Below are 21,404 nucleotides of genomic sequence, written 5' to 3' on the forward strand. Positions count from 1 at the left end.
AGAGTCCATGCCCCAACGAATTTAGGCTGTTCTGAGGGGAAAAGGGGGTGCAACTCAATATTAGGAAGGTGTTAATCATTTAGAAAGTAGGAACCTTGAAGAATGGTGTTTGTAGAAGCATAAATAAACTAGGCCCTATACAGAGATGTTGAAACACTCAAATTGTGTGTGACCTATAATCATTTTACCATGATGCAACTGAAGAGTGATGAATGAGAAACTCAAGAAAAAAAATGATCAACAACTCATTACTTTGTTAAAAATATGTATTTAAAATGTGTTTATTACATATCACACAATCATGCAATTAAAAAAAACAATATATGAAGACTTTATGAAAAGCAATAACATGCTGAAATGACTAAATAAAGCTATGTGGGATTTGGATGATCAGCAATACACCATGTGTACATAAAGAAATATGTGTGAACCAGGAAAATGACAGAAAACATGGGGTGAAAGTGAAAGCTGCAAAGTATATATTCTTTGTGACACAGTATGCATTACAGAATTCTCCTTGCATTATTAGGCATCAGTATACACTCAATTACTCCTGTGTACAGCAAGAGTTGCAATAAAATCTATATATAACCTACGTAAGTAGAAACGTATAACACCATTTCAAACAATATGCTGTTGAATTTGGTCTTTAGCCACTTAACAAAAATAGAACATGCATAGACTCATCTTTACATTCTCTAAATACCGGGACATTCCCAAACAGTGACACACTTCTTTGGATGGCAAGGAATTCATTCAGTATGAGAATCAATAATTATACTAAAACAATTAGTATGGTTTATGGCAAAGGGGTATATCAGTAAACCTCTGGGAGGTATGAGTTCAGGAATATCCATTACTTGAGAAATTACCTGAGGCTTTCATTGGTGAATTGTGCAACTGTGTGTCTATGATGTAAAAAAATATAAAATTACCATAAACTTAAAAAATAAAACGAATTATATATAATTAGAAATACCCTATTCGAAAGGTATTCTCTGGTTAGAAAAACAAAACATCTCCAACATTCCTTGTAACAAGGGTATTATTTCACTTTGAAATTAACAGCAAAACATTTAAATGTGGAAATGAATAAAAAAAATAAAAAAAAGCTAATTCCAAAAGCAAGATTGAAGTTCAAGATAGCAACTTTTCTTCTCAGAATTAGAGATTTATTAGCATTTCCCAGGTCACAAAATTCCACTGAAGTACTGTACTTCTCAGACACAAACACTGTTCTGTGGTACAGATAGGCAGCAACACACCCTTTCTGAGGAAACAATGACGCCTAGGAAGCTGAAATACTCTTTTACACGGTCTCTCTCTATGTTTGGATAATAAATAAGGACAGTGGCGTGGAAGGGAAACGTTGCCCGTTTTGTAATCATTTGAATCTCCATCCTGTCAGGACAAAATACCAGAAATTTGCATGACATCGGAGGTAGATTGCGTCACAAGTCTTGCCTTGGAGAAACCAATGACCCACAAAGCTGGATAGTATGGATTTTGATAAATTATGACTTTTCTGCGTGCTTAGTGGTCAAGGGATTGTCGAGTCAAAATCCTTCACTGTAAAAGTTGTGGGTTCTCCAAGGGCAATCTTTATAATTATCAATGATTGTTGAATTGCAGGAGGGTGATAAAATGTTTGAAAAGCCTAATAAACTATCCTGAGGGTGGTGCTTTGGTAAACAGAGTTGGCCATAGACAAACCAGCCATTATCTTTTCTTTACATTTCAAGGCCACACGCAGAAGAATCAATACAAAATAAAATGGTGGACCATTTGGCCTTCAATATATCAAATAATGAGAAAGGCCAACACCCATCAATTATGGCATGACATCAGGCATTAAACAAATTCTAGAAAAAAATAAATACAAATATGAAAAATATGATCGTTAAAACAAATGCTTTTTCTAATAAAAGGTTAACAAACTGAGCAGAGAGTTACATTGAGTCAAGTTAACCATTGACTACTGGTCACATTTGTCAATGACTAATGGTGCTCGCATCTCAAGTTACATTTGAAATATGATGGAGCGAGTGAGTCTACTACAATTAGAAGATATGCTGAAAGTAGAACATTGGTTTACTATATGTGCGGGATAAAATACTCGTCAACTTCAACAATAAAAATTCATTCATAATATGAATGAATGAATCCACGTCGCATGTAAATGACTCCCTACAAATCAACATTGACATTCATCCTTCACTCACGTTGCATAGTCAGACAAGCAGACGTTTAGTTTTAGGATCCTGTTTTGTGCTGGCTATAAACTATGTATACTGAAATGACAAATGGTGGTTCTGATGTAGAAACACTGAAAAGGATTTTTAGGCACTTTGTACGCCGGGCAAAATAAGCTAAACTGTATCAGAGATCATAACGACTGAATACAGCCTCAGGTAAAGTCAGACCTATTTCAGGTCCAGACTACTGCAGCCTTGAGATGACGATGATGACAGTTCATATCTCATGGGTGGGACGCTTTAATTGTGCTTTAAGCAGCTCCCTTGAGGTGCCCAAGCACCTTTAAAACTAAGACAATGGTAAACCCTACAACCACTAGACACAACCTACCTCCCCACCCATTATGGCATACAGTACTTCTTTGAAGTGACATTGTACACTCAGGTCATACTTCAAAAATATAACTCACTAATTCCCCACACATTCACAATCTTGCCATGTTTTAAGAGAGTATAAAACCCCCCACAAATAAACTGAAAAAAAGGTTGATTTAAGGTTGACAGTATTTTTCCTGGTTAAATCTACTCACCAGTATACTTTTTGTATCTTTGTTATACTGTAGTCAAGACAAGCAACACCAACTTACTTATACTACTTAAGAGATGATTGGGGTCATTTGACAAACAATAGATACTGTTTCTTTGACCATATATGGTCAATTATATCATCAGTGTTGATTGGAAATATATTTTTAAAAACAAACCCAATAAATCTAGTTTGTGTTTGTTTATCTTATCAAAATTCTGCAAAGCCTTAAATCTATATTCAAGCTTGTATTGGACATTTCTACTCAATGAAAATAATGATCCTCAAAGAATGCACATTGAAAACGGGAGAATTTGCTAGCGAGACTGGCCATCGCTATTCTTATGTAAATAAGTGCTTGCAGCCTTCAAAAAGCACCCAAGTAATGCGCGTGTTCCCTTGTAAGAAATATAAAATGTGAGATTTCTCCATTTTCCATTTGAACCTTTAAGGTAATTCAACAGCTGGAAGATTGATGGAACAATCTGATGCATAGCTCTTCAAGATCACATTCAATGTATTATTACTTCAGAATTTTCCACACATTCTCCGGCAAAAGCAGCCATTAAAATATTGTTTACACATACACCACAGGTCAATACATATTTCGTCTATACTTGTATCATTAAAAAAGATATAATCAGCAGTTCCAAGTGTGTGTGTGCCTGAAAGTGAGTATGAACTCTATGTCTGGACGCATCTCTGTGTTTTGAGTGTGTTTTGGATGACAGACTTAAATGACAGATTTGGCGTCTGCGGTCTTCGCTGCTAGTGCATCTCCCTGACCCCCACTGTTCCTCTTGAACTCCAGAATTTGGGTGACATCCTTGGCTGCCTCTTGCTCTCTCCTGATACGTCTAGCCTCCACCCAGGGGATCAGACACAGCACGGCCCCACCAACGATGGGAGGGATACCAGCCAAATAGAAGGCCACGTCGTAGTTCCCCAGCCTGTCCCTGAGGAACCCTGGAGGGAGAGGGAGAGGAATCAACATCTGGGAGTCGCTCATCATGACTATTGTAGTGTCCTAAAAACTGGCCTCAACAAAACGAGGTACAATGTTCAGCAGCACCCCTGAACCCCACAGGTCAGCTATAGTATGCCCCCAGTCCTGAGAGCATAACCCTGTAACGTCAAACCACAGTGAACACCTTATTTGGTCCTCTCAGATATAAAACAAAGGCAGGTTTATCTGTGCTGGGACTGAGTGATACTAAGTAGTGTGTCCAAACCCACTCTTGTAATACAAACATTGCTGATTATTACTGTCCAGTGAAGACTGAGTGGATTAGGGTCCGAGCCAATAAGCCCCCTCTGTTCGTCGCCCCTTGTGGTCGTTTCCCGTCCCTCGGCAGTTGCATGACTTCCTGACTTTCCCTTAGTTTCCTTCTCTCTCCCTGGAATGCCAGTCTATTTGTGAGAAAAACAGATGCTCTGTCTGTAGTACAGTGTAACCAGGTTGCACATGACTCATGAGGATATGAATGACATCAAGTTAGAAGGAGCTTAACATGAATGGACGCCTGCACTCAACATTCCAGTGGTGGAATTTACATACATTTCCCACCGGGTATATAATTTCTTACACATGTATCATTTCCCACAGGGTATATCATTTCTTACACATGTATCATTTCCCACAGGGTATATCATTTCTTACACATGTATCATTTCCCACAGGGTATATCATTTCTTACACATGTATCATTTCCCACAGGGTATATCATTTCTTACACATGTATCATTTCCCACAGGGTATATCATTTCTTACACATGTATCATATTCATGACATAATGTCTCTACTCATATCAACTTTGTAGAACGTGTGAAGTTGCCATGTTCTGAATAGATGTATGTATGTACCTCTATGTTTGGTGGAGTATGAATGTAACCCCTTACTTTCACAGTTCCACAGATAAACACCAAGTGGCAGCAGTTTATAGAAAAACAACTCATATCAAACTCATACTCCAGGGAGAAATGCATCAACGTTTTACATCATCAAGCTAAATGTTAATATATTTCAAACCATCAAACAGCACAAACTGTGTAGCTGTATAATTGATCTTGCAGCAACAGAATGTCCTATTATCCCCAGCAGAATGTCCTATTGTCCCCAGCCGAATGTCCCCAGCCGAATGTCCTATTGTCCCCAGCCGGATGTCCTATTGTCCCCAGCCGGATGTCCCCAGCAGAATGTCCTATTGTCCCCAGCCGGATGTCCCCAGCAGAATGTCCTATTGTCCCCAGCAGAATGTCCCCAGCAGAATGTCCTATTGTCCCCAGCAGAATGTCCTATTGTCCCCAGCAGAATGTCCTATTGTCCCCAGCAGAATGTCCTATTGTCCCCAGCAGAATGTCCCCAGCAGAATATCCTCTTGTCCCCAGCAGAATATTGTCCCCAGCAGAATGTCCCCAGCAGAATATCCTATTGTCCCCAGCAGAATGTCCCCAGCAGAATGTCCTATTGTCCCCAGCAGAATGTCGTCATGATTCTACAGAGACTGGGGCTGCATCCCAATTCAAATCAAATCATTTTTTCCCCTCCACCCTTCTCCTAAAGTGTGCACTGGAGGTAGTTTCCATCATTGTTAAATCTATGACGGGAGAAGGGCAGAGCATTGGGATGCTGCCTGGCTTGTCCACTGTACTATACCTGCAATAGGAGGGCCCACGGTCATGGGCACAGACATCATGCCCAGCAGGAAGCCGATGGCCTGGGACACGTTCTGGGAGCCCACCAGCTCGAAGGCGATGGGGGCCATGATACAGATGAAACAGCCGTCAAACAGGCCCATGAGCAGACACACAGCGATCAGCCCTCCGAACACATGACACAGAGGAATCATCATGGACATCACGCCGATGACCATGAATGAAGACACCTGGGGGGACAGGAGAGGATGTCAGGGAGGAGATGTAAATGTGATGAACACAGCAGCATTGCATCTTTACATCAATCATTGCAACAGCTGATTACAGTAATGGTTATGACATGAGGTTGGAGATGCATGTTAAATGACACCCTCAATTCCACATAGAGTAGACTATAGGAGGGTACAGGGTGTCGTCTGGCCAAAAGTAGTGCACGACAGTTACCGTAATTTCCGGACTATTGAGCGCACCTGAATATAAACCGCACCCACTGAATAAAAAAAAAAAGCCGCAGGTGCCTACCGGTACATTGAAACAAATGAACTTTACACAGGCTTTAACGAAACACGGCTTGTAATAAAAAATTTGCAGTAAACACCAAGAAAGTCATTGGTAACTATCTTCCTCCTCCTGTGCACTGAAACCACTGAAGTCATCTCCTTCGGTGTCGGAGTTGAATAGCCTCAGAATTGCTTGATCCGATATTGGCAATTTCATTGGTCTAATAAAAGCTTCATGCCGCCAAAAAACGGGAAAAATCTATATATTTGCCGCGTCATTGTATAAGCCGCGAGATTCAATGCGTGGGAAAAAAGTTGCGGCTTATAGTCCGGAATTTACGGTATATGAGGAATAGGGCACACTTGAGACTTCGGTCTAGTCATAGTCTGGCCTGTGTAGGATCTGAAGAATAGTAGGCGTTACCTGTAGGTAGACCTTGTTGACTCCATGTACGTAGTCAGCCACCCGGCCGAAGATGAGGCGGCCCACGCCAGACGTGACGCCGATGCACATGAGCAGAACCTCCTTGTTGGCGTCTTTCCCGAAGCGCTCCTCAACGTGCTTCATCTATGGGACAGACACGGAGGACACGACCACCTCATCAGCACTCAGACACATCAGAACACAGCTGCCAAATCAAATGGTACGTCGAGTGGAAAACTGACACAAACGAATTCTAGATGCTTTGTTTATAGATGTCATTGGAGGGGTGGGGAGATGAAAAGGGAAGCATATGGAACACAATGTCTTAGCACTGTATGTGCATGATTCATTGGGGATCTACATGTGTGTTTGTGTGGGGGGCGCACCATTCATACAAGCAAATAAAACCCACCCCCATCTTCACAGTTATACATATCAGACTCCTATATAATATTTACAGCAGCCCCTGAAAATCATTCTGCTCAATTCACAGGCAAAGCGAGAGTACTATCACAAAAATCTGGGAATGCATAGTTGCGGTGATATCAGAGCATGTGAAATGCAGCCCAGATGTTGGTTGTTCAAGGCTGCTGCCGGTCCCTTCTACCCAGGAGCACCAATCTGTGAGCCCCAGAGCTGGGGAGGCTGCCCGGGAGGCAGGGATTCCCGGCCCGGTAACCTGGAGCCCCGCCAGTAGCTACAGCCTCCAAAGACTACATCAAAACCCCTTCCTGCTGCTGCCTCCCAGTCACAGAGCCTCTATTCCACCTCCCTGACCCGCAACCACCTCCCTGACCCGCAACCACCTCCCTGACCCTCAACCACCTCCCTGACCCGCAACCACCTCCCTGACCCGCAACCACCTCCCTGACCCTCAACCACCTCCCTGACCCTCAACCACCTCCCTGACCCTCAACCACCTCCCTGACCCGCAACCACCTCCCTGACCCGCAACCACCTCCCTGACCCTCAACCACCTCCCTGACCCGCAACCACCTCCCTGACCCGCAACCACCTCCCTGACCCGCAACCACCTCCCTGACCCTCAACCACCTCCCTGACCCGCAACCACCTCCCTGACCCTCAACCACCTCCCTGACCCTCAACCACCTCCCTGACCCTCAACCACCTCCCTGACCCTCAACCACCTCCCTGACCCTCAACCACCTCCCTGACCCGCAACCACCTCCCTGACCCGCAACCACCTCCCTGACCCTCAACCACCTCCCTGACCCTCATTCACCACACACACACACACACACACACACGATTTAACTGTCATTATGCAACAACAAATTCTCTATTCATTGGTTTCCTGCTTTATTGGCGCCAAGGGGTTTCCTCCACATACTCCCAGGGGCTGTGGTTGAACCTAGGCAGGGTAGGGCAGGTCACATGGTGTGTGCGTATGTTGATGCTCCCATCACAGTGTAGTCTTAAATGAGAGCAGCTGTGAAACACACACCTCATCCAGTCAGTCACGCCCCCCTGGGGACATTAACTTTCAGAGAAACACCATATGGGCCCAGGATTGAGTGAGTGAGTGAGTCTGGTCAGTCAGTCAGTCAGTCAGTCAGTCAGTCAGTCAGGATTATGGCCGGCATTGTGTTCCCTGTGGGCCTATGCTACGGAAATGGAGGTTAAAGGGTTTACATGTTCAAGGCGTGTCCTGTGCTTTCCTTACCAGTCATAAACACCACAATGGAGTAGGCCAATATGGAGCGCTCATATTTTGCCCATGTATCTTGACTAGTTTAAGGAATTTGGGCTTCCAACAGTATGTTCTAAAGAATCTTGGCTTCATCTCTAATTTACAGTATCAGACAAACTCAAAACAAACTGGTCCCCACAAGGAAAAATGCTATTTTAGGGTCACAATTAGGGTTAGGTTTATCAGTACATTTATCTAAGGCCATCCCTTTAAATTTGGTGTACCTTTAATTAGAATTTGACAGACTCAGACTATATGTAGAAAATGGTTCAGAATATTAGGGATCCATGTAAACGTGCATATTCATCTCCTTTTCAGCACCAATTGGTACATTTAAAAATACTCAAATTTAGTGTTAGGAAAGTATTTCTGAATAATAAAAAACAGGGTTGGAGAGCCTTTACGCACTATATTGGTGAATCAAAAATACAGCGGTTTGATTCATCCTGAAAGTTGTCATATTCAGTTGTTCAATCCCTGAACTATTGGAAGGTGAAGTGTTCATTCAATATGGGTTGAACAGTAGCCCTATATATCATGTGCCAGCCACTCACTCTTAAACTGCTACGTATGGTCTGTGTTCCATAATGATTCAAATAGGCTACATGTCACAAATTATTGCATGTCCCAAATATGATCCACTATTGCTAGCGATCCTCAGGAACAACCACGCCAACGTGACAGAGTAAAAGGTACACTAACGATGTAATGGAATGATTCAAAATGTAAGGACGCTAACACTAAAGTGACAGTTATAAATTTAGCCTGTTTGGGTATAACTGAAGGTGGCTACCGATAGTGGCTAATATTTAACAGGATACAAATTGTAAAAAAAATACAGTGAAAAGTCTGGGCATATAATTAAAAGATTCTAGAAATCATAACTCAACTCAGTAAGTTTGGCGCTATACTGTCATTTGTGCATGGCTACAGAAGTTTATAGCTTGGGTCTCCAAACTTCATCCCAGGTTATAAGGCCGGCATTTCATAAACTGCCCTGTGGAAAAGGTGATATGTTGATATGCTTCACTTTGTTGCCATATGATTTGTCTCCAGCAATCATAAGGTAACATAGATCTTTAACAATTGTCATTCATATTTACAAATCTCCTTATCCAAACAGCATACTAATTTACCTAGATTAGATCCATGTGTAAGTCAATGCATGGAGAGTGTTATTTCTATAGGAAAAATAAAGCCGCTGTTGTTCCACTTGAAACCCACAGGTTGCCCCACCTTATTCATCATGCGTAAAAGTGGTGGAATTAAGTCAAGGTTTGTATAGCGTAGCTGTAGACACACCTTCATTTTTAAAATCTCCACCCCCAAGTGGCGCTGTGGTCTAAGACGTCACTACAGACCCTGGTTCGATCCAGGGCTGTATCACAACCGGCCGTGATCGGGAGTCCCATAGGGCGGTGCACAATTGGCCCAGCGTCATCAGGGTTAGGGGAGGGTTTGGCTGAGGTAGGCCATCACTGTAAATAAGAATTAGTTCTTAAAATTAAAAAAACTAAATATTGGGTGAATAGCAAGGTCAGAATATACGCGTAGAGAGAAGTGCATAACAAGAGAATTACGTTCCAGTCGGAATGTGCACGGGGTGACAGGGCATTCTCACCCTGGGCTAGCACCCTAAGTCACATGATAGCCTACATGTAACTGCCAAAATAAAGGAAACACCAACATAAAGTGTCTTAAAAGGGTGTTGGGCCACCACTACAGAGAACAGCTTCAATGCACCTTGGCATAGATTCTGGAACTCTATTGGAGGGATGTGGCATCATTCTCCATGAGAAATTCTATCATTTGGTGTTTTGTTGATGGTGGTGGATAAAGCTCTCTCAGGCGCCATTCCAGAATCTCCCATAAGTGTTCCATTGGGTTGAGATCTGGTGACTAAGACGGCCATGGCATATGGTTTACATAATTTTCATGCTCATCAAACCATTGACCACTCATGCCCTGTGGATGGGGGAATCGTCATCCTATGAGGAAATAGCCATGGTAGCCAAAATAATGGCCTACCCAGCATTTGTATATGACCCTAAGCATGATGGGATGTTCATTCCTTAAGTAAGCACCTGCTTTCAATACACTTTGTATACCTCATTTACTCAAGTGTTTCCATTATTTTGTCAGCTGTACATCTGGTCAGGTATATTGACAGTCTGAATTCATCGGCTATGAAGATGGCACAGACACATACTAGTGACCTTTTAAGCGGAAGAATTTGTGCTGCCCAAATGTCTACTATTTTTTGTGCCAATTTTTATATTCCATGGTATAACCTAGTAGTCTCATTAAGCCAGCCTGATCTTGCGAGCTCACATTCTGTTTCACTTCACGTATCAAGTGAAACAAAACGTAAGCTCAGTGGTCAGTCTGGTTTCACGGGGCTATAGTTCTAAAGCCCACAGACAACATTCCTCCAGTCCACAGGGTGTCCCACTCCCTGCTGTTTGTCTATTATACTACCCAGCAGAACCTGGGCCTTAAACACTGCTGGGTCATCTATCTACCCTTTACTTATTAGAGAACCCAACGCCACCCAGCCCAGAACCCATGCCAACCAGCCCAGAACCCAATGCCAACCAGTGGGCATCCTATTATATATAATAGGTTGGCGTTGGGTTCTGGGCTGGTTGGCGTGGGTTATATATGCACACAAAAGTATGTGGACACCCCTTCAAATTAGTGGATTAGGCCATTTCAGCCACACCCGTTGCTGACAGGTGTATAAAATCGAGCAGACAGCCAATCTCCATAGACAAACAATGGCAGTAGAATGGCCCGTACTGAAGGGCTCAGTGACTTTCAACGCGGCACCGTCATAGAATGCCACCTTTCCAACAGGTCAGTTCGTCAAATTTCTGCCCTATTAGACCTGCCCCGGTCAACTATATGTGCTGTTATTGGGAAGTGGAAACATCTAGGAGCAACAACAGCTCAGCCACGAAGTGGTAGGCCACACAAGCTCACAGAACGGGACTGCTGAGTGCTGAAGAGCGTAGCGTGTAAAAATCGTCTGTCCTCGGTTGCAACACTCACTACCGAGTTCCAAACTGCCTCTGGAAGCAACGTCAGCATAAGAACTGCTCGTCGGGAGCGTCATGAAATGGGTTTCCATGGCCGAGCAAACCTAAGATCACCATGCGCAATGCCAAGCGTCGGCTGGAGTGGTGTAAAGCTCGCCGCCATTGGACTCTGGAGCGTTCTCTGGAGTGATGAATCACACAATGTCAAATACAGGTAGCCTAGTCTAGTCAAATAATTAACATCCAATCCCATTAACCGTTACCCTCTCGTGGGAATTCCAGCCAAACGTAGCTGCTGCTCATGTTGGTATCTGTACTGATGGTGCAAAAGCCATGACAAGGAGACATAGTGGAGTGGTAACGCGCATGCAAGCAGTTGATCTCGACACCACTTGGGTACACTGCAGCATCCACCGAGAGACTCTTGCTGCCAAGGGAATGCCTGACAGCTTGAAAGACGTTTTGGACACCACAGTGAAAATGATTAACTTCGTTAAAGCAAGACCCCTGAACTCTTGTGTATTTTCTGCACTATGCAGTGATATGGGCAGCGACCACGTAACACTTTTACAACATACAGAAGAAGTGTGCTGGTTATCAATGGGCAAATTATTGACACGTTTTTTTTTTAATTGAGAGACGAGCTTAATGTTGAGGACAGACGTTCCGCTAGCGGAACGCCTCACCAAATATCCAATGGTAGAGCGTGGCGCGAAATACAAAAACCTTAAATGCTATAACTTCAATTTCTCAAACATATGACTATTTTACACCATTTGAAAGATAAGACTCTCGTTAATCCAACCACATTGTCCGATTTCAAAAAGGCTTTACAGCGAAAGCAAAACATTAGATTATGTCAGGAGAGTACCCAGCCAAAAATAGTCACACAGCCATTTTCAAAGCAAGCATATATGTCACAAAAACCCAAACCACAGCTAAATGCAGCACTAACCTTTGATGATCTTCATCAGATGACACTCCTAGGACATTATGTTATACAATACATGCATGTTTTGTTCAATCAAGTTCATATTTATATCAAAAACCAGCTTTTTACATTAGCATGTGATGTTCAGAACTAGCATACCCACCGAAAACCTCCGGTGAATTTACTAAATTACTCATAAACGTTGACAAAATACATAAATTATTTCAAGAATTATAGATACAGAACTCCTTTATGCAACCGCTATGTCAGATTTTAAAATAGCTTTTCGGAGAAAGCACATTTTGCAATATTCTGAGTACATAGCTCAGCCATCACAGGCTAGCTATTCAGACACCCGCCAACGTCGGGGCAACCTAAACTCAGAATTACTATTAGAAAAATTGGATTACCTTTGCTGTTCTTTGTCAGAATGCACTCCCAGGACTTCTACTTCAACAACAAATGTTGTTTTGGTTCCAAATAATCCATAGTTATATCCAAATACCTCCGTTTTGTTTGTGCGTTCAGGTCACTATCCAAAGGGTAACGCGCGAGCGCATTTCGTGACAAACAATTTCAAAATATTCCATTACAGTACTTAGAAGCATGTCAAACTCTGTTTAAAATAAATTTGTATGCGATTTTTCTCGTAAAATAGCGCTAATATTCCAACCGGACAACGTTGTATTCATTCAAAGAGGGAAAGAAAAAAATGGTGAGGTCTCGTGAACGCGCATCTCTAGTCTCTCTGTCCCCAGGCAGACCACTTACAAACTCTGCTCCTGTTATCTGCCCAGAGACAGGAGACGCGTCATTCCGCTTTCTGAAGGCTTTAGAGAGCCAATGGAAGCCTTAGAAAGTGTCACGTAACAGCTCAGATGCTGTAATTTCAATAGAGATGCAACAGAAGGACCACAAATTGTCAGACAGGCCACTTCCTGCATGGAATCTTCTCAGGTTTTTGCCTGCCATATGAGTTCTGTTATACTCACAGACACCATTCAAACAGTTTTAGAAGCGTTAGAGTGTTTACTATCCAAATCTACTAATTATATGCATATTCTAGTTTCTGGGCAAGAGTAGTAACCAGATTAAATCGGGTACGTTTTTTTATCCGGCATTGAAAATACTGCCCCCTATCCACAACAGGTTTTAAAGCTTTCTTTACTGACCATAATTTTCACTTGTCTGACCGCTTGCATGATGATGAGTTTCTCACACGACTGGTCTATCTGGGTGATGTTTTTTCTCCCCTGAATGATCTGAATCTAGGATTACAGGGACTCTCCACAACTATATTCAATGTGTGGGACAAAATTGAGGCTATGATTAAGAAGTTGGAGCTCTTCTCTGTCTGCATTAACAAGGACAACGCACAGGTCTTTCCATCATTGTATGATTTTTTGTGTGCAAGTGAACTCAGGCTTACGGACAATGTCAAATGTGATATAGCGAAGCACCTGAGTGAGTTGGGTGCGCAATTACGCAGGTACTTTCCCGAAACGGATGACACAAACAACTGGATTCGTTATCCCTTTCATGCCCTGCCTCCAGTCCACCTATCGATATCTGAACAAGAGAGCCTCATCGAAATTGCAACAAGCGGTTCTGTGAAAATGTAATTTAAAATCCGAAGCCACTGCCAGATTTCTGGATGAGAGTATCCTTCCTGCCTTGGAAAATTGCGCTGTTAAGACACTGATGCCCTTTGCAACCACGTACCTATGTGAGAGTGGATTCTCGTCCCTCACTAGAATGAAAACTAAATACAGGCACAGACTGTGTGTGGAAAATGATTTAAGACTGAGACTCTCTCCAATACAACCCAACATTGCAGAGTTATGTTCATCCTTTCAAGCACAGCCTTCTCATTAACCTGTGGTGAGTTATTCACAATTCTTGATTAACAAATAAGGTTTTATATGTAAGATGGTTAAATAAAGAGCAAAAGTATTATATTATTATTACTTGTGCCCTGGTCCTATAAGAGCTCTTTGTCGCTTCCCACAAGTCGGGTTGTGACACAAACTCACACTCATTCTTATGTTTAATAAATGTATCATATGTGGCAGGCTTACAATGGAAGACAAAAAACAACAATTGAGAGTGCGCTGACCCTGGTGCTAGAGGGGGTACACAGCTGGAGGTTGAATGTTTGAAGGGGTACGGGACCATAAAAGGTTTGGGAACCACTGTTCTAGACGATTCCAACTTTGTGGCAACAGTTATGGGAAGGCCCTTTCCTGTTTCAGCATGACAATGCACCTGTGCACAAAGTGAGATCCACCCATCGAACACCTTAGAGATGAATTGGAACGCCGACTGCGAATCAGGTCTAATCGCCCAACATCAGTGCCCAACCTCACTAATGCTCGTGGCTGAATGGAAGTAAGTCCCCGCAGCAATGTTCCAACATCCAGTGGAAAGCCTTCCCAGAAGAGTGGAGGCTGTTATAGCAGCAAAGAAGGGACCAACTCCATATTAATGCCCATGATTTTGGAATGAGATGTTCGAAGAGCATGTGTCCACATACTTTTGGCCATGTAGTGTACTGCACTACTTTGACAAGAGCCCTATGGGTCCTGGTCAAACGTAGTGCACTATATAGGGAATAGGGTACCATTTGAGACGCAGCCTCTAATTGTGTCCCTGTCTGAGATCACATATTCCGTAGTATTCTGGCACATGGGCTGACCATGTGACCTACTGCTTACCGACTTACCACCCGCCAGGTGCACCTGTCGGGAACATGGACCAGCCACACACACCATCTCCAACACAGCACAACCAAGGCACGCACACACACACACACACACACACACACACACACACACACACACACACACACACACACACACACACACACACACACACACACACCATCTCCAACACAGCACGACCAAGGCACGCACACACACACACCATCTCCAACACAGCACGACCAAGGCACACACACACACACCATCTCCAACACAGCACGACCAAGGCACGCACACACACACACCATCTCCAACACAGCACGACCAAGGCACACACACACACACCATCTCCAACACAGCACGACCAAGGCACAGGCACACAAACACCACAACAGCGTCACTGCACTCTGACGCGCGCACAGGCAAACAAACACAACCATCATCATCAATGACACTCTCTCCACTCTGCGCACACACACACACACACCCCCAAACTACTCTTTAAAACCAATATACACAAACATGGCCATTGAGAGCTCCACAGATCTGCTCTGATCTTGCTAAACTAATTCCACCTGCAGCTCAGCCAGACAACAACACTCCCCCTCATTCTTTCCAAGAGCTTTATTATAACTCTTTCAACACCAGACTCTCTCCAGCACCTGGTTGCGTAATTTAAAACAACCTAAATGGGTTTGTTTGTTTGTTGTCAAAGTGGTGGGAGTTAAAACTCTCACCAGTGAGTGTGACTATCACAGTAGTGCAAATCCAACATCAATGGAAATGCTGAATAAACCTTCTAATTTGATGAACATTTTTCATAATTTGCTGTAATTAGGAAGCACTGAGAGAAAGCTAACCTGCACTGTGACACTGTACCTGTAGTTTTTCACAACACCTAATCTTCAGACCAAGTCTGCAACACTGCAAGCACATCTGCTTTACACTCAGCTTTCAATTGTAAAACACACTTTTTTCAAAACACAGTTCTCTACATTAGACACATCATTCAAAAGTAACAGGTCTTGTGTTTCGCTTGGAAAACACTGCCATTCCAAATGCCACACTCATTTACCGATTACCTTCACCCAGTGATCACGTGTGAAAACACACAGCCAATTCCTTCACTTAGAAATCACAACTTGAGCACTATAAATAGGCTTCAGGTTGGCTTTCTTGGTTTGTACAATGGAGGCCAATTTTGGAGAGAGAGTTATATGAAGAGTGAGAGGAAGAGGGGGATGAGGACAAGGAGGAGGAAGAGGACAAGCCAAATTGTTTCTCTTCTACTCTATTTGTTTTGTCTGTTACTGTTCATCCCAAAATCTGGCTGAAAATACAACGTTTTGAGAAAGAAATACATTTTATTCCCCCCTTGCATGTCTGATTACAGTGTAAACATATACTGAATATGCATACATACTGCATATTTGTGCACATACATGTACGTGTGAGTGTTATGACAAACTGCCGTGGACTCCACTGCACATGCAAAAGACACGAGATAGTGTTTTACATGTGTCACATCCGTGTTAGTTGGCGTGTACAAGAGCTAATCATTTGATGGTTTGTGTGTGGAGTTTTCATGCAAAAACACCAGTTTGAGAAGAGTTCAAATAGTTTTGAATTAAGTGTTTGGGTTTGCAAGAGATCTGTGACGTTTTGCATGTTGTGTGTGTGTTTTGGGGTTTTGTGTGTAGAGTCTAGAGAAAAGGAGCCATAGTTTCAGAAATCATGTGGAAGCAATTGTCAAAAACTGTAATACAATCCATGCACTGACTGGATCTTCTGCTGCCTGCCCTTTTTGTTTTGCACCCCAATATTATCCAGGCAGCGCTGAGGCATCCCTGGCAAATAGATTCAACATTGGACATGCAGCAACAAGAGTAAACTTGTGTAAACTTGTCCCTGGAAATGCCTTTCCCTTTGATCAGACCTCTACAAACACAGTCGTACATGAAAGACATTATCTAATCCTCCAATATGTGAAATACCTGGAATAGAGTGAGGGAAAGCTTCTGCAGGACTTTAGACTCCCACAATCTTGAGCTGATGGGAACGGGCTTGGCTTCAGATAAGGGGGAATAGTACCTGCGAGTACGACGTGCACGCACAAACAAACACTGTGGCACTAAAAGGGACTCAGCACTTTGACCAGAGCAGAGGGAGGAAAAACAGAACAGCTAGCATATCCCACTAGGCTTAGCGGGCAGCTCTGTTAGTCCCTGCACACAAAGGTGAGCTTTCCCTTCCTGAAACGTAAGGTGAACAATCCAGCCTTTCACCCCTGGGTTCCCCTTTCTTCATGATGGTTCGGGTGACAGAGGGGCTGGGGATGGACACTGACAGGGCCCAGCGGTGTCCCAGACGTGTAGCAGACACTGGAGAAGTGTTAGGAAAACATGGAGGGCCTTCCCCAGGAGAAAGTGACCTCCCTCCAAAAACAAAGTCATCTCCTCCAAGTAAACAGTGGCCTACTGACCCTCGACCCTTCCCTCCCCACTTCTCCCCTCCCTTCTTACCAAATCATATTTTTCCATCCATATTGTATTTTTTCTTCCTATAAATTGTACTCAATACTGGAATAATAAGACCTGTGATTATGTTACTTTGCCTCAGCTGAAACTGAACTATTTTTACTCCCCCCAGATCAAACCTCCCAACCCGACTCTCCACAGACCACACAACTAATGCATCTATAGTAAGGCATTGCTATAAAATAGTGCGACTGGTACGCATCCAAACAACTTGTAGCACATTTAGAAACTGTTAGGAATGGAGTGAAAAATCTATATTTAGATATCTTCTGTCTGGAATCTGGGGAGTCTCATGCTCTGTGACATATGCTATGTACAGTATAATATCGGCTAAGCCTGATGTGCTACTGTTCAGACTTCATCAGTTATCTAAGAATGTGAAAGGCACCACAGATTAACAGTCCAGTATGATACGTAAGCAGTGCTTGTATTTTATATATGCTTGTATTTTATATACCATTTAAAGAGAAAAAAAAAAATCTTAAATAAGCTGAAAGAAAATCATCGATTGATGCGTGTGTCTAAACTTGATAAGCCGAGATCATAGCAGCATTTCAAATGTTGATATTCAATGAAAAGAAAAATAGATGCTTATGATTAAATGTGAAACAATACTCTGTTGAACTGAGAATAATATTTCTAGAACGGCCAAAAAGGTCAGGAGAGGTGCTTAAAAGCAACTGTCATACAGTTCAATGAGACCACACAGTAACTCAAGTTCACACACACAGACATACTGTATTTATCCCCTCTCCTCACCTTTCACACTAGTAACACTTGATACTAATGTGTTTTGTATCTGTGTTTGTGAAGCTCTATAGACCCTGATTACTGCTAACTGAGTTACCCAGAGATATTAAGAATGATGGACCGTGTCTGCTGGAGAGGCTGCTGGGGGGAGGACGGCTCATAATAATGTCCGGAACGGAGAAAATGGAATGACCTCTAACACATGAAAACCATGTTTGATACCATTCCACATGTTCCGCTCTAGCCATTACCACAGGCCCGTCCTCCCCAATTAAGGTGCCACCAACCTCCTGTGAAATCAACCCCACATGTTCCACACTGCCACATCTCTATGGTGCGTTTCTACATGCCAGTAACCTTTAACACAGAGACCTGAGTAATGAAACACAAACACACAAATCAACACACACGCACACAGTTCACAACAAAGATTCCCCCATGAAAAACGAAACCACTCACCAGGTGGACGTAAGGCACAAAGTATCCGTAGAGGGCTGCAGGGATGCCGAAGACCCAGATCCGGTAGCCCAGAGAGTTCCAGATGCTGACGTTGAACAACTTGCTCATGGGCGGGCAGCGGCTGCCTGGCTTATTGCTGTTGACAGGCTTGGGCAGCAGGGGAGTGTAGGTTAACCCAGCCAGCATGAGGATGAACATGAGGATGCTGAGGACCCTCATGGTGTTCTGCAGGCCCACCTTCTCCAGCAGGCCGGACAGGACGAAGGGCAGGGTGACGGTGAACGCAGAGCTGCCGGCCGTCACGATGCCGTTGACAAGGCCCAGGCGCTTCTTGAAGTAGTGTCCCAGGATCACCAGACTGGGCTGGTAGGCGAAGGAGCAGCCCGTGGCGAACACGATGCCGTAGGTGAAGTACATGGGACCCAGGGTCCTGTGGGGTCAGAGAGGAGAGACCGGACAGGATGCGAGGTCAAGTTTATGTTTACAGCTGCTTAAAGTTCACACAAAGAAAAACACGTTTGAGGAACTTGACTCCATAGAGGAGCTAGCTAAACAAGTTCTCATGTCTGACTCATTTAAGTCTAGTTTGGAAAACAAACTAGACTTGCTGGCTTGGTTCAACTTCCAACACCTGGAGGGTATCAGTTACAGCCTCACTCCCAGGGTGTGTGTACTATGCTGACTGAGTAATGTCAGCCATGTGTGTTTGTTTACCACCCAGCCCTCTGTGAGCCAACAGCAGGCTGGACTGTCGGAGGGTTACCGTTAGCACAAAGCTAATTGTGGATAAATAGATGAGCTAGGGAGGTCAGGGGTGAGCTGGAGCTGCTTCTAGGCCAAGCCAAGCCAGGTTAGAGCTAATGGCAGGTCTCTCAGAGTGCTACAGTCATCAACACAAGAGCTCTAATGTTTACTCACTTCACACCACTACAGGGCTGATACCAGATAACACACAGCTTATTCATTTATGGACCCACCTTTAATGATCCTTTCCCAGTACTTCTACTCAGTGGTGGAAAAGTATGCAATTGTCATACTTCAGTAACAATAAAATACACCTTAATAGAAAACGACTCAAGTAAAAGCGAAAGTCACCAAGTAAAATACTACTTGAGTAAAAGTCTAAAAGTATTTGGTTTTAAATATACTGAAGTATCAAAAGTAAAAGTATTAATAAATATTTAAAAAACCTAATGGCACTATTCCAGTTTTGTATTTATTTTACGGATAGCCAAGTTTACAAAGCATTTGTGTTTAGTGAGTCAGCCAGGGATGTTCTCTTGATGAGTGTGTGAATTGGACCATTTTCTATTCTTGCTAAGCATTCAAAATGTAATGACTTTTTTGGGGTGTCAAGGAAAATGTATGGAGTAAAAAGAGCATTATTTTCTTTAGGAATGTAGTGAAGTAAAAGTTGTAAAAAATATAAATAGTAAAGTACAGATACCCCAAAAAACTACTTTAGTAGTACTTTAAAGTATTTTCACTTAAGTACTTTACACCACTGCTTCTACTGTACCCTGGTGATCTTTGTTCACTCATTTTAGACTTTCATGAGTCTGGATATGCAGAAGTATGACCTTAATTTGAGACATTTTGCTACAGCAGGAAAATAGTCCTGCAGCAATAACAGGACATATTAATTATGTGTATTATAATTAAATTGACATTTTTGTAGCGGTTGATACATTTTTCATAAGGAAAAAACTAGTCAGATTTCAAAGCGGAAACTTAAGCCTTTTTAAACCTCAAATACACTACCAGTTTTAAAATGTCCTGCATTGCAGGAAAGTTATTTCTGCAACAGGGTGATCAAATTAAGATCCTACATCTGTAGGACAACCCAGAGGGTTTTCTAAGTGTTATTTGAAGGGCATCAAGATACTGACTGAGCTGACTGTATTATTACACTGGCCAGGTGCAGAACATTGTTTGCTTATAAGCAATATTTAATGCTATGTTAGGTGATGGAAGTTTCAACAGAAACTATTGTGCACTGTATTTCTGCGCAGTCAAGGTACTGTTGTGTGTATTAACATAGACTAAATTGTTGAGTTTGGTAGTGTACCATCACATGAGATGATTAGAAAGGGATGACGGGAGACCAACCCTTAACTGCAGTAGGCCCTTTATCTTGTTATCACACACACACACACACACACACACACACACACACACACACACACACACACACACACACACACACACACACACACACACACACACACACACACACACACACACACACACACACACACACACACACGTGTAAGGAGGACTTTAGTATAAAGAAGTCCCCAACACACACCGACAACATTTCAACACAACACATAAGAATGGTTGATGAAAGAGGGTAGCTATAGAAGTACTGACGTGACGAAAGAGCTGGCCAGCAGTCCCACCAGGCCCACGGCGGCGCCGCCCACGGCGGTCACCCTGCAGCCCAGCAGGTCTGTGAAGACGCTGACGATGGGAGAACAGAAGAAAATCATCCCCATGGACAGGGAGCCCACCCACGCTGCAGGACAGAGAGACACACAGAGAGATAGGAGAGTTAGGCTTAAAGCACATACTGTATTACATTACAGCTCAGAGACAATAACAGCAACACTTCACACAGACCATAGAGATCCTATTCAATAATACAGACTGTTGTTACATGGGAAATGTCGCTGGAGCGTGAGGCACCCCTCTTCCGGCTGCCACGCTAAACAAACTATTAAAACAGGTTTTATGAATTACTATGAACAATTCTTGTCAACAAGAAAAGACATGAGTAAGTAAAAGCTTGCGTCATATAGGTTAAGCTCATATGCTTAGGTGTGCATTATGTACACATACATCAGATAGGTTCTGGGTTAAGAGATTTAAGCTTACTACAGCACAAGCTCTACGCAGATGCAAGATTCGGAGTGTTG

At 43.1% G+C, this 21,404-nt stretch overlaps 1 protein-coding gene across 1 annotated transcript in view; it reads right to left on the reverse strand.

Moving 5' to 3' along the window:
• Positions 1-248: 248 nt before the first annotated feature.
• The window catches only part of LOC106571314 (monocarboxylate transporter 10), a 62,500-nt gene continuing 41,344 nt past the window's right edge, over positions 249-21,404 (reverse strand). Inside the window, exons 2-6 of the mRNA XM_014144239.2 lie at positions 20,860-21,004; positions 18,487-18,916; positions 6,362-6,505; positions 5,439-5,667; positions 249-3,747 (exon numbers count right to left, since the gene is read on the reverse strand). Of these exons, the coding sequence (XP_013999714.1) occupies positions 3,515-3,747; positions 5,439-5,667; positions 6,362-6,505; positions 18,487-18,916; positions 20,860-21,004 (1,181 nt within the window). The 3' untranslated portion in view covers positions 249-3,514. The remainder of the gene's footprint in view (positions 3,748-5,438; positions 5,668-6,361; positions 6,506-18,486; positions 18,917-20,859; positions 21,005-21,404) is intronic.

The sequence above is a fragment of the Salmo salar genome, chromosome ssa15 (genome assembly GCF_905237065.1).
Source record: "Salmo salar chromosome ssa15, Ssal_v3.1, whole genome shotgun sequence".
Taxonomy (NCBI): Eukaryota; Metazoa; Chordata; class Actinopteri; order Salmoniformes; family Salmonidae; genus Salmo; species Salmo salar.